This window comes from Leptonychotes weddellii, chromosome 3 (assembly GCF_054177405.1).
Source record: "Leptonychotes weddellii isolate Sample4059 chromosome 3, ASM5417740v2, whole genome shotgun sequence".
Lineage (NCBI taxonomy): Eukaryota > Metazoa > Chordata > Mammalia > Carnivora > Phocidae > Leptonychotes > Leptonychotes weddellii.
In genome coordinates, this window is record NC_138371.1 from 2581423 (window position 1) to 2598916 (window position 17494).

Below are 17494 nucleotides of genomic sequence, written 5' to 3' on the forward strand. Positions count from 1 at the left end.
GGTAGACCCTGTGCCGAGTGCAGAGCCCAAGGTAGGGCTCCATCCCACAACCCTGAGATCATGACCTGAGCCAAAACCAAGAGTCCCCACTTAACCCACCAAGCCATCCAGGCGCCCCAAGGACACACCAAAATTTAAGAAGCAAGGAGATACACGGAGCTTAAGGACAATCCAAAGAGGAGGAAAGGAAAGGGAATTAGGAAAGAATGTCCAAGAACAGATGAAAGTGTAAAGTGCAGCTGAGAGGACATGTGGAAAGTGTCTACCTTATACGAGGATGAGGAGGCACTGATGCATTTAGGTCAAGAAATTTTAGTATGGCAGTGGGAAGAGGGCAGAAAAGTGTGCAGTGAGTTGAGGGATGGGTGGAACACAAAAGAATGAAGAATCTGGTCAACCCTTTCCCAAAGGTTGAGAAGGGAAGGAGGGAGCCAAAAAAGGGGGTACAAGATTAAGGGAAATATTTTAGAGCCTGAATGTGTTTATATGCTGAAGGGCGGTAGCTGACAAGGACACTGGAGATAAGAAAGAGCCAAAGTCCTGGAAGCGTTGAGAAGGCATGAGAGTAAGAGCAAAAGTGGGTGGGGGAAATTGAAAGGTAGGGGGCAGGTTTCCTTCTCTAAATCTGCAGGGAGGTGGTGTGGATGGGAGCTGGAGGGCGCTCAGGGACAGCTGACAAGACGATTCATCTCAAGCCCTTCTTGGACCAATTAGGCAGTAGTTAGAGGGTTTGTGTTTCCGGGTGGATACAATGAGTGTAGTGGAGTCAGAGACCAGAGAGTGCCCACGTGGCTGGTGACAGACACCTAGACAGAACAGAGTACCCGCATACAGAGGACCAGCTGCTGAGGCAGCAATTTCCTCCTCACTCTTCCTAAAAGTGTATCTGGTGCAACAGGCCGCAGCCTCGGCTGTTCCCCGTGGACTGGTCAAAACAGATGCCACCAAGGAGGACCGGAAGGATGTCTTAATTACCGAGATAAGGCTCAATAAAGACCAAACATTTAAGGAATGCCAGATAGTAAGCGCCACCAATAGGACTCATGCCCGAGGGCAAAGGTAGCAGAGCTATCCAAGTAAGTCTTTAAAAGAGGAAACTCGGTAAGGAGGTAAGTGGCTGGTTTGGGTTTTTTTGTTTTTGTTTTTTTTAAGGGCGTTATGAAACAACAAATAAAAAAAAAGATGTTGGACAAAAACTATAATCAAGTTTTAAAAACTCAATAGAGTTGCTGGGGGTTGGGGGGAGGGAAGAAGGAATAGAATACAGAGGATGTGTAGGGCTGTAAAACTATTTTGAATGATACAGGCATACCTTGTTTCATTGTTCTTTGATTTATTGTGCTTCTAAGATAATGGGTTTTTAATAAATTGAAGGTTGAAGATTTCAGTGAAGGAAGCCACTGCAGATGGGCTGGAAACAGCAGGAGAACTGGAATTACAAGTGGAGCTGGAAGGATGGGACTTGATTGCTGTAATCTTGTGATAAAACGCGAGGGATGAGGAGTTGCTTCCTATGGATGAACAAAGAAAGTGGTTTCCTGAGACGGAGTCTAGTCCTGGTGATGATGCTGTGAAGACCGTTGAAGGGACAACAGAGGATTTAGGATATTACGTACGCTTAGGTGATAAAGCGGCCGCAGGAAGTTCTCCTGTAGGTGAAATGCCATCAAACAGCATCACGTGCGACAGAGAAATCGTGAAAGGAAGTCAATCGATGCGGCAAACTGCTGTCTTATTTTAGGAACCTGCCACAGACACCCCGGCCTTCAGCAGCCACCACCCTGATCCATCAGCGGCCACGAACATCAACGCAAGAACCTCCTCCAGCGAAAGGACTATGACTCGCTGAGAGCTCAGATGACGGTTAGCATTTTTTAGCAATAAGGTATTTTTTAATTATTAGATATGTACGTTGTTTTTTTTTTTAAGACCTAATTCTATTGCACACCTGATAGACTGCAGTATTGTGTAAACATAACTTTTATATACAGTGGGAAACCAAAAACTTCATTTGACTCCCTTTATTGTGGTATCTGCTCTCTGTGGCATTCTGGAACCAAAACAGCAATATCTTGGAGGTATGCTTGTACTATCATAATGGATACATTCTAGTATATATTTGTGAAAACCCATATAATGTACACCAAGTGTGAACCCCCAGTGAAAACTATGGACTTCAGGTAATAGTGATGTGTCCGTAAAGGTTCATCAGTTGTAACAAATGTTACATTTGTGGGATGTCTGCAGTGGGAGAGGTGTGCATGTAAAGGGCAGGAGTATATGGGGACTCTACTTTCCACTCAGTTTTGCTGTGAACCTAAAACTGCTCTAAAAAATAAAGTCTATTTTTTTAAGTTTGGTTATTTATTTATTTATTTATTTATTTATTTATTTATTTATTTGAGAGAGAGCACACAAGTGGGGGGCAGGGAAAGAGGGAGAAGCAGACTCCCCGTGGAGCAGGGAGCCCAAAGTGGGGCTCCATCCCAGGACCCTGGGATCATGACCTGAGCCCAAGGCAGACACCTAACAACTGAGCCACCCAGGTGCCCCAGTAAAGTCTATTTTAAAAAAAAGGCAAACAATAGATGGGATGAATAGAATAGGCACAAAGAAAATTAGTGAGCTGAGTGCCTGAGCATAAGAATGCTCTTAGATTATTGCTCAAAAGCACAAAGGGATGAAAAATTTGAAAGAAAAGAAAAATCTATGCAATATAGTGATTTTCAACAGGGAGTGACTTTTCCCTCCAGGGGACATTTGACAATGCCTAGAAATAATTTTGGTTGTCATAACTGGGGGTAGGTGCTTCTGGGCTCTAGGGAGTAGAAGCCACTAACTAACATCCTATAATGCACAGGACTGCCCCACAACGACAGATTATCTGGGCCACAATGTCACAGTGCTGAGGGTGAGACCCTGGTGTGGTTCTACGTTGCCATTTTGTATCATATTCCTTCTGTCTGAGGACTTCGCTCAGAATTTCTTCTAGTGTTGGTCTGCCGGCAAGACGTCATTCAGGTTTTGCATGCATGAGGACAGTCTTTATTTTGCCTCCGTCTTTGATACTTCCCCTAAAGAATTTTAGCTTGAATATTTTTCTTTTCGAAAAAAAGTTTTTATTTATTTATTTGAGAGAGCACACAAGCAAGGGTATGGGCAGAGGCAGAGGGAGAAGCAGGCTCCCCGCTGAGCCGGGAGCCCGATGCGGGACTCGATCCCAGGACCCTGGGATCATGACCAGAGCCGAAGGCAGACGCTTAACCGACTGAGCCACCCAGGTGCCTCTTGACTTTTCTTTTAGCAAAGATGTTTCTCCACTGTTTTCTCAGTCGCATTGTTTCCAATGAGAAATCTGCTGTCAACCTTCCTTATCTCTGTGCCCCTAAGTATCATGTGTCTTTATTTCCGGCCTGCTTTTAATAGTTCTGCTCTGTCATTAATTTTAAGCAATTTAGGGTGTGATTTGGTGTGAAGAGTGAGTTCCATCTGTGTCCCAGACATTTCGTCTGTCATGTTAGGAGATTGTAAGTTCTCTGTCAATTTTTCATTTCAGAAGGCAAAAGGGCCCCCTGGTACAGCATGCCCTCCGCAGTGTTGTTTGGTGGCCTTGGTTTATGAGGTGCTGCTGGGGCTCCTGCTGGGCTGTCTCTCCTGGGGGAAAGAGGGTCTCAGGTCTGCAGGCATGAGGAGACTTGTCTGGCTGGGCACTTGTGGTGGTGGGCTTCCAGTGGCCTCTGGCTGCCCTCCAGCCTCTAGATAGTGGACAGCCTCAGGCCCATGGTGGCCAGAGGTTTTGGGGCCAGGGGCTCATTGTAGAATTCCTTTCGCAGGTGCTGTCTGGCTGCCCTGGTGCCCCTGGACAGGGGACGGTAGTCTCAGGCTTACTGAGACAGAAGCTTCTGGGCTTGGCTGCTTGTGGCAGGTTCTGGATTTTTACTTTTTTGTATTTTTATTTTAAAAACAGATTTATTTATTTTAGAGAGAGAGCTTACACACGTTTGAGCAGGGGAAGGGGCAGAGGGAAAGGGAGAGAATCTCAAGCAGACTCCACGCTAAGTGGAGGATAGGATGCAGGGTCCTATTGCATGACCCTGAGATCATGACCTGAACTGAAATCAAGAGTTGGCTCCCTAACTGACCGAGCCACCCAGGCGACCTGGGTTCTGGATTTTAAAAATTCCTATTTGTCTTTGTTCTGGGACGCAGTTCATTTGAAATGACTTGATCCTTTTGAGGCTCGCTTTTACGATACTTGGGTGGGACCAGGGCAGCCGTTAAGTCTATTTTCTTGTTACTGAGCTAGTACCCTCTGCACTGCACTGCGGATCACGGGTGGATCACAAATCCATTCTGGCTCATGGGAATGTAGACTGTTCCTGGCCTTGTGTGAACTCCAGGGGTCATTTCCTCTTCTCCTTTTGGGTGGTGCTCTTCCCCACCCTCAGGCAGTTTCCTCAGGTACACGTGCCGGTCAGTATCCAGGGGACAGTCTGAGAGGACCCCGCTGCAGGTCTCCAGAACTGGCTCTCTGTGCAGCCCTCTCTCCTGGGAACCCCAGCTCCCCTGGCCGTCCTACATAATTAGTTCACTGACATAAGGTCAGTGCCTGCTGGGTTCTACCTGGGTCTCCCCTTCCCTGGGCCGAGGCCAGGTGGTCTCGCTCCAGGTCTCACTCAGGGATCACCGTCCTTCTCTGCCTAGTGTCTGATGTCTGAAAACCATAGTTCTGTCTATATTGCCAGGGTTTGCTTGTTCAAATAGGAGGGTTCCCCAGTCCTGTCATCCCATCTTATACTAGTACAAGTGCCCTCTGTCCTTTCTGTTCTCTTCCTTCTGATGGCTCCTCTTTGTTGTTTTCTTCTGCACTCTGGGAGAATTTATCAAATTTGTTCCCACACCATCATCCATCTTTCCAGCATCTGTTCTGCCCTGCGGTGAATATGTTGCTACGGCTATGGTTTCATCCTATTGTCCTTTCATTTTAGCCTGTTGTCCCCTTAAGACTTTTTTATTCCAAGTCAAAGGTGCAATTCATTGCATTTTCCTAAATATGTGGTTTTCTCCCCTGGAAGTTTCTTTCAATCCTACATTCCATTTCCAACATCCTGTTGATCCTGTCTGCTCAGTATTTCTTCTCTGCAGAATTTTTTCACAATCTCACATCAAAAAGTGAACTTGTTAAAGCAGACTGTTCAGACTTGTATCTGCCAGTTGATGGCCGGCAGTTTGCTTACCTGTGTGGCAGCAGATGCCCTCCTCAGCCGGTCTTGCTGGCCAGCATGCCCAGCTTCCAGTGACGTGACTGTCTTGAGCAGACTTGCCGGTGTACTTGTGCTCTGAAGCTCCTGCTAGACTTACTCAGCATAAGGGGCTGCACTGTAGTAAGCTCTTCAGTTATTGTGGGGTGGCTGAGGCCATGTGCTCCTTATGCCACCTGACACCTGGGACGGGCAGGAATACATATGGAAGCCTGGGCAGAGTGAGGATACCCCAGGAACTGCCCATCTGACTGTAAGACAGGCTTCACAGCGCTGACAACACATGAACTGAATCTTGAAAGGAGCCCCAAGAGGGATGTGGACCTCATCACAAGGCACGGAAGCACTACTTTGAGGCTGGCAGAGTGGACAGATGACCAGTAACATGCACTCACACGCAAAGCACAGGGGGCTTATTCTGGAGGCAATGGGAAGACATGGCTTGGTGAAAGGTTGTTTTAGAAAGTCCTCTGACAGCAAGGTGGGGAGGATGTGCAGAGGCCATCTCTTTGTTCTGGTCCCACCGGGGTGTTGGCTAGGTCTTCCTCCATCCTGCTGCTCTTCCTGCATCAACTGTGGTTTTTGTTACACATCACTGACTGGTCTGGCAAGGTGCACAACCACCACGGTGGGACCCTTGCTCACTGGACTCCACCTGCTCCCGATCCGTTGAGAACCAGCCCAGGGAGACAGGTTTTCTCTTCCCTAACTTGAGGCTGAAACCCCTTAGGAATAGGGAAAAGGCTCTTTACCCATGGTGCTGCACCCACCTTATGGCTCCTCAACCCCACCCTGCTTGGGAGTGGGGGTGGGAAGGAAGGACACAGGTGAACAGGGCTATTGAGGTTGGAATGAATTTTTAGAGATGTTTGGGAAGAACTGACGAGCACCAAATGGTGCATGGGAGCGATGAGTGGGGAGGCAGGTCAATGCAGTCTGACACTGAGATGATAAGAACCCAGCACTGAAAACCACAGCACTGGTGAGTCAGTCCTGAGAGGCCAGAGATGGAGCGGGCTGCTCGCAGGTATAGGAGTGGGAGGAAGCACTGCTGGGTGTGAGCTATGGACCAAAGGGTAGATGCGGAGGCTGCACAAGGTGCCACGCCATCCCCAGCTAGTCTTTCCTGGCCACTGGCCCCTGACAAGCATTTACCCCACCCTCCCTGCAGTATCGGGGGCCCTGTCCCCAGTCTCTCCTCCAGCACTGGGAACTCTTGAGCAAGCACTGCTTCTTCCAGCTGGCCCTGACATAAGCTAAAAAGTGAACTTAGTGAAGAACTCTGGCTCAGTGAACTCGGCAATGAAAATGAACGAGCCCTAAAATGGTTCTTTTTTTAAAAAAAAGATTATAATTCAGTTCTTTATACAGCTTAACATGAATAAATAGACATTCTTAACAAGGCCAGGTCCCCAAATGCCTTCATCACTGGGCTTTCTGAAGAACTTTTTCAAACTACAGTTCTTTCAGTAGATCGGTTTTGGTAACCCATGGAAACCCAGGGCATGAGTGGCGCCTCCCAAGGGCAACATGGAACCCTCTGAATTAGCTGCTCCAAGCTGTCACTTTGTTTGAGGGAGGGCTATGGGAGGGAGGAAAGGGAAGTGACAGGTGCTCCCATTTTACAAGTTCTTTGCCAAAGGAAAAGTAAAATGTTATTTTGCTGAATATTAGCATTTTACTAGACATATTTTGAAGAATAATTGAATGTGTTGCAAACCTGACTTTCCAAGGGGAAACATTTTTAAGTGGATGAAAGTGAAAACACTCCTGAACAGACTGTACCAGCTGGGAAAGAGGAGTCTTGTTAGACTGCAACTGGTGGCTAACCCATTTTACAGCTGGTTGGAATTTTACATTAAAAAAATTCTGGTTGATTTTGATAAATCTGCAAAAAGTCTGATTTCACAGGAATTTGTGATTTTTTTTCACATTGACTTAAAGAATGTGAGGAGTAACAGCAATCCTAGGGAACAGCGGGCGTGTCCCCTGAACAAGTGTAACACACCTTAGTGATCACTGCTGCCTGGGAAGGATGCTGTTGTCTCCTGCACCCATGACGGTGTGGAAGTCCGGGGGACTAAGGGCAGAGGAAAAATATGTCTGGACACTCTGAAACATTTAAACTAGTAAATACTAAGGTATATGTTCCTTTGAAAGACTATACATTCAAGGGGCGCCTGGGTGGCTCAGTCGTTAGGCGTCTGCCTTCGGCTCAGGTCATGATCCCGGGGTCCTGGGATCGAGTCCCACATCGGGCTCCCTGCTCGGCAGGAGGCCTGCTTCTCCCTCTCCCACTCCCCCCGCTTGTGTTCCCTCTCTCGCTGTGTCTCTCTCTCTCTGATAAATAAAATCTTAAAAAAAAAAAAAGACTATACATTTAAAATACTTTAGCTACTGCAAATAGGCTGAACCAGCTCTCTACAAAGTTTTCTCACGAACTTCTGTACTGCAGGGACTGCCCTAGCAGGTGCACAGCCTGGCTTCATCTGTAGTCGGTAGAAATCATGAACAGCCCTCTAAGGCTTTCAGTGCAGGTCAAACAGGGGGTCTTGTTAAGCAGAACCCAAGGCACTGCACCCCGGGCCAGAGCTCCACAACAATCCCAATACAGTGGATGAAAATAACAGACAATGAGCAAGGGACACAGCCAGATCAGCACTTCACACTGGAGTCACACACTCGCCCTGGCTCCTTAGGAAGACTGCAAAGGGAGGTAACTTGCAGGTGGTGTGTTTGAGGGAAGGTAAGAGGGAAGATGTGAGCCTTTTCCTTTCGACAGGTCTACCCTGGAACTGTTTCCTTCTGAGTGTGCTTGAAAAACATGCTGCTCACCTATCAAATTCTAAGCAGCAGAGCTATGGGGACGCAAGTGGACATTGGAGAAGTCCCGGAGCTTCACATCCCCAGGGCCTGCTCCACTCCTGTCTGGCTCCAGGGCTGGCTCAACATACCCATCCCTGGCAGATGGGAAATACCAACCATTATCGGGTTGGTGGAACACATGAACTAGAACCAGAAGTGTTACTTGGACCTGAGTGGGGAGGAGACCCCAAGACCCCAAAAGGCCTGGAAGTCAGGGTTCTGCAACCACTAAAAGATGCCATGGGCCCCACTGGCCAAGTAGGCAGCACAGTATCAGTTCTCCACTGTGACGGGCCAGGCTGGGTGTGTTCTGAATAAGATGGGGAAGGGGCAGGGCTCTGAGGGATTTCCATTGGACTGAAAGGGATGATCTCGTCATGCGGAAAGGTCATTTCTGAAGAATTACTGATCTCTGATAAGCGAAGTACTTCATTGCTGTCAGAATTCACGACAGCTGTCCCTTCCACCCCTTTACCTACAATATGCATTATTTCCGTTCAGCTGTGGGCACTGAGGTCACCTCCTCTCCGCCATCTGCACCACCAGCTGTGCAGCCTGGGAGCAGCCCGGGCAGCTGTGAGGCCCACCATGACTCAGGCCTGGGACTGCCCAGGCAGAGAACCACGTGTCCTGGGTCCCAGGGGCAGAACTCAGGTGTGTGGGCAGGCACCTAACAGAGGCCAGCCCTGGGTCCAGCTGACCAGGTTCCTGTGACACTGGGCAGAGCTCCAAATAGAAGTGTGTAAGCTGCAGTGCCTCTCCCAGGCTTCAGGAGGGGAGGTTACTGTGGTCATCCTCACAGGCCCTGAGCCTTCAAGATCCACTGTGCCCTTGATCCAGCCCAACTCTTCCTGCTCTGTGCACCAGTGTGGACCATCAGTCAGGGCCCCCCTCAATCTAACGGGTACAATTCCCGATTACAAATGGGAAGCATGGCCTACATTCGTTCCCTGCTGATCTCCAGGAAGACTGATCTCATAGTCAGAGACTATATTATAAATTAAGAACAACAATCCAGACTGGGTAGATGGAAAGGGGGTGGGATCCAGAGGTCAAAGGAGGCTGTCAGTTAAACTTGAGTGTGCCGGGCAGGCAGCAGGTGAAAACCATACATTTATTTTGCATTTGATTTCACTCGTTCAGATGTCTAAATGCTGGAATAAATCCATCTGCCTCCTTAGCGTTCTTACTCGGAAGTGTATTGGCCTGACCGAATATGGCTATGTGCTGCTGCTGATTCCTGGCCCTCCACGCCTAGGAGGCGCCCCCGAGACCTGGAACCGCAGCAGACTCAGAAGGCCACAGGAATGGTCTCAGTGACATCAGACATTGGTGGGCTGATTCCCGAGGTTATCTGTCCTGTCCCTCAGGTCACGAGGGTCTGGCTCTCTGGCGCTGCCCACTGGCTCACAACCACAAGACTGCTGTGGAAACACCAAGCCCCCAGCTGCTCTGGGCTCCAGCCAGTTTCCTCTGGGCAGTATGTGAGAAAGGGCTCCCTGCCTTTTTTCTGTCCTTTTTCTTTTTCAAAAATCATCCAGATCTAGCTTCAAAATCCAAAACTTCCTCGCCCCATCTGGACCCAAAAGCAAGAGCTGATTTTTAAAAGCCAAATTCTTGTTTCATTTGGACAGAAGGAATAATGTGTCTTTCATGTTTTCTTTGTATTTCTCTTCAATAGTTGCTTGACCCAACATCTTTCTGTCTGCTCTATACAATGAAAATACAAACTAAATGAGAATAGAAAAAAATAATTAAAGCATTAAATTGTACAAATTACAAATCTGTTCCAAAATATACTTACATTAAATAAAATACGCATTTCAGTAAGAGATCTACAGTGAATGACTACGCATTCTGGGAAGCTTCACGACATCTAGGCAGGGCCAACATCCGTGTGAGGGGCTAAGAGAACTGGCATCCAATCACAGTATGCAGCGGGTTTCTCACCGCTCCTCTGCGAGCTACACTGAGCACGTCATCAGGATCACTTGTGCGGGGAAGGATTTTGGGAAAAGGGGAAGAAGCAAGCGCTAGCCTCAATTCTGAGTTCATTACAACTTCTCAGGAATCTCTCAATAGCCTATACAGTACAGTTTCCAAAAAGTAAACATGTTAAGGGAAGCAGACAACTCTTTAGAACCCCAAACACATTTTCTTGCTGTATTTATGTGGGACTCTCCATCTACAATGGGCAGCCGTGAAGAGGTTCTTCCTCGGGACAGCATGGTCACAGGATGTGGATGACCCTGTGGGTCTGAGGGGAGCGAGGACTGGGGAGGGGGGCTCCCTCTTGGTTGAGGTTGGAGACAAGCCTACAACACACAGTCCGCAGCCCCACCGTCTCCTCCTCCTATCATCTGGCGTAACGCTTAATGTAGTCTTCCACTTTATTCCGGAAGTCCTCCTGTGGAGCGAGAGGGATCAGGGAGAGAGAAAGAAGGGGGAGCGAGTTAGCGAGGGAAACAACACTTCCAGAACAAGTGGGACCCACCCGAGCCGAGGAGCCACTGTGAGCTCCCGAGAGCAACACGGAGGACCTGGCCTCCAGCCGCCCCCGCCTCAGCTGCTCCGGCTGCAGGACCGTCAGAGGCCCGAGGAGCAGAGCACCCTCTCCCTACCACTCCAGGTGCCCGCTGTGTGCAGGACGCTGTGTGCAGGACACGGGGCCACTGTGCCGGGAGGGCTGGGGGTGGGGACCCAAACACAGAAGAACTGAGTAGAAGGGAACCTAAGACCCTTCGTTTTGCAGATGGGAAGAGTGAGGCCCCGAGTGGTCAAGGTGGCAACGCAGGTCAGGACAGGGTTCTGGACCTCAACTGGAGATAAGTCGGAGCTGCTGTTCTCCAAAGACCCGTGTCCAGATCTGTCTTCCTAAAACAACCCCCCAGGCCCTGCTGCCTATTTAAAAGGTGCCCACTTTTCATGGTGAAGTGCAGCCCACCACCCGAGTGACCACCTTGCCCAGAAGCGGTGGGCTTGCTGCAGAGCTCCCCGCCCAGGCATCAAGCAGAGGCCACCTGGGCACCCAGCCTGATTCCTCTGGCGACAAGAGGCAGTGTGGCCCTTGGTGTCTCCAGGCCAGTATGGGCAGGAAAGTGCCACAGGTGTGCCCCTCAGGTCTGTTCTAACATTAGGACCTAAGTTCCTTGGCCTTGCAGAACTGGGCAAGGGCCACATGCGCCATGAGGGACTTGGAGCTTGCCCACCTCAGAACACCTGCATTCAGTGCTCAGGACACTGTGATGTGACAGGTGGAACTCAACCCTCTTACTCCTCCAACACGGATGCTGGGTCACTGACAGCCATGGGGTCACACTGCTTCAGTCCCATCACGTGACAGGTACCACCACGGGCCGCACGGTGCAGAGAGCTCAGCAGAGCCCCTGTAGGCGCGGTGCTGGCTGCGCCCTCTTGTGGCCAGTCCTTGCCCGGAGTGGCGCCTAGAAGGGGGTGGCCACACTTAATTCACGTGGTGACCCTTCCAAGGTCAGGGTGGGTTCCTGGTTTTAAGGTCTGAAAATGGTTTGGTGGTTTGCTTGCCATCTCAGGTGAGGGAGTGGAGAGCTGCTGAGCCTGTGCTTGTGGACAGGACTGCGTTCAGAGGCTCCCACGAGCCCTGACTTGGCCATTTCCACAGTACCCAGAAGCCAACAGTACCGTCAGCGGCTAAGGAGCCTGTGGCCACAGGATGTGAAGACCCCACAGGCACTGCTGCCCCGTCCTGCCCTCAGGTGCTCAGTCTCACCCCGGACGAAGCCCAGGGCCCACGGCCCCCAGAAGCCCTCTGTGCTCAGGCTCCCTCCTCTGCCTGAGGGCCCACAGAGCAGGGCCCACGAAGACCACAGACTCTGGGGCCAGACTGCTTGCCTGGGTTCACATCTTGGGCTCTGCCCCTTCCTGGCAAGTCTCTTCCCTCCATGGTGGCTCTGCCTCCTCAGCAGCAGATCAGGGATGGTAAGAGTCCCTCCCTTGTGGAGATGTCAGGAGAACAAATGCACTCTGGGAGGCGGGTGGGACAGGGCCTGGGAGGGCCGCCCGAGACTGCCGCTGCTCTCACGTCACCGCCGTCCTGCACCCCAGCTCTAGTCACGCCGGTGTCCGTACTCCTCCCTCAATACCCTGAGCACATTCCAACCTCAGGGCCTTTGCACCACTGTAATACTCTCCAGAATACTCTTGCCCACTCTCCATTTGGTTCATATCAGATCTCTACTCACATCTTGTCAGAAAGGCCTTCTCTGAGCACCCAACATCAAACAGCAAGACCCATCACTGGCCCCCGCGGCCCCTCACGTTATGTTTGCTTATCTGAGCTCTGCCTCTGCCCACAAGCGTGGCCGCTCCATGGGGACAGGGACTGTCTGTTCATCACTCTATCCTGAGCATTTGCACCTCACCTGGCACTGAAGTGGCCCCAGTCAAACTTGGGATGAACCATGAGCACGAAATAAAGTAAGGAGAAAGTTCAGTAACTGTCATCATGACTCAGCATGAGGATGGGGTGGGGCTGGGGCACTTCTTAGAATTCATGTGGAGGCATCACTATCTGGAGGATTTTAGGTCCATCTTACTGGGGCTAACAGTTTATAAATGCAAGTCTTCCCCTTATTTCATACAAAGAGCAGGAAGCAACCTTCGAAGAAAAATAAAAGGATAGACAATTTATAACAGGTCTTTCTCCACCTGGCCCTCTAAGAGTGTACCCATCATTACTGATTTCTTTCCCTGACTCGGCTTACAAGACACATCGCTCAGCGGGAAGTCCATGTCAGGGACAGTGACAGGTGGAGCTGCAACGTGAATGGAGCTGCCTGGAAAGGGGCAGGGCGGGCAGTAGGGGGCAGGAACACACCTGCAGGGGCTTGTCATCGCAGTGGACAAACCAAGGCTCTGCGGGGTGGTGCAGGGGGCTGACTGCTGCGGGTGGGCGGGAGATGCCGTGAGAGCAGCCGCGGGCGCATCTGCGGAAGACCTCTGCTGCTACCAGCCCCTGTGCCTGACCAGAAGCACCCACTGACCCTGCAGTCCCACCACACGGCTCATTGGTCCCGCTGTGCCTGCCGCACGGTTTTGTGAGCCGGGGTACGTGCCGGGTGACGCGGTTCTCCCGGGGCCCGCTCTCTGGTTGCAGTAAACATCACACACAACACATTTAACACGCCCCCCCTCTGGCACACAGCAGGTCTCACGTAAACATGAGCACCTGCTCTTCAGCTCGGTACTGAGAACCAGGTCGATGGCATTCAGAACTTTACAGATTCAAGGGAGGTGCTGGGTAACGGCCTTGGGTGGCTGATTTCTGGGGTGGGGAGGATTCACAGGAACACGGTTCAGAAAATGAAACTTGAGGCTCTATGACTAAACCAGGTTAGCCCTGCAGGGCTGTCTGCTGAGGCCTAATGGCTAACTAGCCTGGCTCCAAGTGAAGCTGCATAACCTCGAACAGCCTTGTTCTGATCCCAGATGCCCAGACTGCTGCTCCAGCTCCTAACACCTTGTTCATGCACCTTTAAGGATATACGTAAAAGGGATATTTATTGCATTATCATTTGTAGTTGGAAAAAAAAAAAAAAACCATGGGGAAAACCTGAGTGCCGACCACTCAGAGAATGGTTGAAAAAAGTATGGTAGAGCCACTAAAAAGTTAAAAACAAAAACAAAAAAACTGAGAATTAATAATAAACAACAGGATCCCATTATTTTGGACAGAAACCCAGTGGGCTTGTGAGTGCAGAGGCACGCTGGATGGACCTGGGGGTGTGAATGCTGTATCCCCATACTGTTGTTAAGGCAAAGTAACAGCGGCCTGTTTTAAATCCCTCAGACTGAATTCTACTAGGAAATCACATCTAATAGAAACACTTCTGCCTGACCTTGGGTCAAATACTTAACTGAGACTACTCACATTTATCACAACATATTACTTACCAACTGCTTTCAATTCCAGGCGTGGACCCACCATTCTCAGCCTCGTATTTATCTGAGCAAGAGCTTGTAATCATCTTTTTACCAAACCCATCCACCTCGAACGCTACCACTAGCTTACCTTGTCCCTCAAATGATGTTCTGCAGCTTCAATATTCAGCGGATCATCAAAATTCAAAAGATCCTTAAAAAGAGAGAAACTCAAAGTAAACAATGGAAAGAATGTGTTTTTCGGCCGTCACAAGTCTTCATTTTATGAGCCAGATGACATAACTCTAATCAGCAAACAGGAGAAGCTAGAGAATGGAGAGATTCTATAACGGATCACGGTTCCTGGGACAGAAGCGCACAGTCTGTGTGGGTGTTTTCTCAATGTTGGTGAATGGCGGACTGAAAGATCATGATGTTTACATACAACTGTCCAAAGTTCGGTGAAAATGGAGGTTAGCGATCACATTAATTCCTAAAGCTATTATTGATAAAGAACCACTCTCATTATGAGCATTTCCAAATAAAAATCCCATTCTTTTTTCCTCAGAAATTCTTTTAATTTGTGATGAACATCTTTGCCTCTCTAAGTCTCTGGTTTCCATGCTGACCTTCACCAGATCTTCTCTTTACATTTTGTTATTCCCCTTCACAGCACTGCACTCATACCCAGCAGGGATGGCGTTTGGAGCCTGAGGGCGGACAGCGCCAGGAGGACCCTGTCCCCCAGGCCTTTCTACCTTAGAAAACCCGGGGGTGGGCGGTGGGGGGCGCCTGGCTGGCTCAGTCCTTGGAGCCTGCAACTCTTGATCTCGGGGTTGTGAGTTTGAGCCCCATGTTGGGTGTAGAGATTACTTAAAAAAAATAAAATCTTAAAAAGAAAACCCTGGAATGGCTACTCCCCTCTCCCTGCAAGAAACACCATGGACTTCAAATCGGAGGCCATGCCGTATCTTTACACTGCCTATGAGAAGTCATTGCTTTCCAGAGTCACTGATGGTCACTGTAAAGACAACAGGAGAAATGTTAAATCTGGGGACTGTATTTCTGATTTGGAAATAAATATGGGGTATGACCAATATGTTACAAATAGAGCAAGGAAAATTCTTAAGTCTCTATGTCTCCATGATCACTTGTAAAGTTGAACAATTAGACTTCAAGTCCTAGAAACAGGCAAAAATATGAAGCACATAGAGGAGATAACCAGTGCATATAAAGACCACCAGACACACAAAATTCTTTTATTTTCCTTACCATATATCTGACCTAAGATGAATATATTGGCTGGAATAACCATCAGAGGCTTCATCAGCAATTTTGGTTGGCCCTCTAGAATTTGGAACCCTGGAGAGACGGGGACTACACCAGATGAAAGGCTAAATCAATGAGGGCAGCACGAACTGCTGGGCAGATTTTAAATCATGCTGCAGCCTTCACAGCTCCAGAAGTAACACCGCGCACATCCATGAAAAAGCCAAAGCATGATCACAACGAAACGACAGCACTACCTTCCCCGGGGGTGAAGGGAAGGCCCGAAGCCGGAAGTGCTGGGCTTGCTGCTGGTGCTCCAGGGGTCACCTGGGACAACAGATGAGAAGGCAAAGGGCGGCAAGGCCTTGGGGGTCTAATTTTGAGGCTCTGCTGCTTTTTATTTTGCTGCCAGTAAGAGCAAGCGCACTGTGGCCTCGGACAGCAGCCTGGCCCCGGGCCCCGGCGCCTTGTCAGCACACCTGCGGTAGGCCAGGAAGCTGCCCCTCCAACGACCTGCCGTCCTGTGGGCTGGCCAGGGAGGGCTCCTTTTCATGGAGGGCCAAGTTTCATCAAAAGTAGCACAGGTCCCCGCCCCACCCCATAGACAGACCCTTGAAGCTTATTTCTTTTAAAGCTCTTTTATGGTCAAAGAGCAAAAACTCAAAAGACTAATATTGTATTAAAAAAATCCAAATAGCAGCTTTTAGCTTTTAGCTTCTCCCCGTGTCTCCCTCTGCCTGTGATATGCTGTTTTCTGCGGACAGCAAACTTCGGCAGCCCGTCACTGAGGAGACAATGGTTCTAAGGTTCTGGGTTTGTGAAAAGCCTAAAGGTCAGGTGACCACACGCTCCTTCACACAAACCAGGACACCTGGGAGGGCAGAGGGCTGCTAGCGAGGGCAGACATGGAGCAGGGCCGGGCCAGGCGCCCCCAGAGGAAGAGCCGCCCATGTGAAGGAGGCTGCAGCCAACGAACAGCCCCGGCCCCAGCCCTCCCATCCCTGACGGCCTCCCCATGTGCCACCCCAAAGCCCCCCCCAGTTCCCGTCTCACTGTTCCTCTGCCTCATATAAATCCGACAGAAAGGAGGAGTTCAGCGTGTACAGGGTGCTGTTTTTAATCCCTCTAGGTTACCCTTAATGTGATGTTTAAAGCCAATAGTCAGAGGATTCAAGAAAAGCTTGGGATTCTGGTCAATATACTTACAGTAAACAAAGAGTTTAATCCCCAGACAACATCCTGGAATGAGAAAGAAAGAAGAAAACAAGTTTTAGGCTCCTGTGCATTTAGTGTTTCAAACCCGTGACCAAGAAATATGTACTGTGTCAGGTCAGAATTTATCTTTAGCATGCTGTTTTCCCTAAGACTTAAACTTAAAACAACTTCTCTCCAATATGACAACAGGCTCTGGGAAATTTGGAGATGAGCAGTCACAGGTAGAAAGACAACATAAAGTGCCCTCGGGACCCAGCCCAAGGAGCCAACGGGCTGTATCTGCTCAGGGCAACCCCACCTTACATCACCTCGTGCTTGTCATCTTCCAGTACAGTTCGGGACTTCCAAAGAGTCATCTTTACAACAAAATCTGTTGTTTCTGCATCTGTGTCCTCTTAGGGACTGCAGATAAGCTAATTACCCACGTCCCACAGGCCTCTAACAATTTTGCTCTAATTACTTTAAAAAAAAAAAAGTGGAAGACTGATAAACACTTCCTACCTAACATTCAAAGATCAGAAATTCTCATTAAAATAAAATGGAAAATCAGTGTGTTCTCTCTGGACTGACTTGTCATCTGTGACTCAACCACCAAGTCCCTCTCAGCATTCCTCGTCATCAGCTCAAGTCTTGTCTTTTTTAGGCTGATACTCTGCTAGCTGGCAATTTTAATCACCACCTCTGCTTTGTCCCAGCCATCCACCCATGTCCTTCTGGGGTGAGCTGCACCTGGGGCTGGAGCTGGCAGTAAACACATGTTCTTTGTCTGGTGGAGAGGTCGGACAGACAGGCATGTCAGCAGAACTCCCACAGAAGTGTTCCCACAGAGGACCCAGCAGGGAGGAGAGGCTTCCCAGAGGAAGCAGGGCCTGCCGGGTAGAAGGACGACAGGAGGGAGCACCTTCTAGGTAGAAGGACCCCTGTGCCGAAGCTAAGTCCGAAGTGGGCAGGACATGTCCAGGGTGTGGTGAGAAGATAGGCCGGGC

At 49.5% G+C, this 17494-nt stretch overlaps 1 protein-coding gene and 1 long non-coding RNA gene across 3 annotated transcripts in view; one reads left to right on the forward strand and one right to left on the reverse strand.

Annotated features, from left to right (window-relative positions):
• Nucleotides 1-13: 13 nt before the first annotated feature.
• On the forward strand, nucleotides 14-1899 carry LOC145720419 (uncharacterized). Its single transcript, XR_014143315.1, has 2 exons — nucleotides 14-1076; nucleotides 1375-1899. It is a non-coding gene; the product is annotated as an uncharacterized LOC145720419 (long non-coding RNA).
• A 7872-nt stretch (nucleotides 1900-9771) lies between these two features.
• The window catches only part of UBE2F (ubiquitin conjugating enzyme E2 F (putative)), a 54633-nt gene continuing 46910 nt past the window's right edge, over nucleotides 9772-17494 (reverse strand). For both annotated transcript variants that reach the window (XM_081813325.1, XM_081813324.1), the window contains 3 exons: nucleotides 16500-16532; nucleotides 14176-14238; nucleotides 9772-10533 (listed from right to left, as the gene is read on the reverse strand). In XM_081813325.1, the coding sequence (XP_081669451.1) occupies nucleotides 10483-10533; nucleotides 14176-14238; nucleotides 16500-16532 (147 nt within the window). In that variant the 3' untranslated portion in view covers nucleotides 9772-10482. The remainder of the gene's footprint in view (nucleotides 10534-14175; nucleotides 14239-16499; nucleotides 16533-17494) is intronic.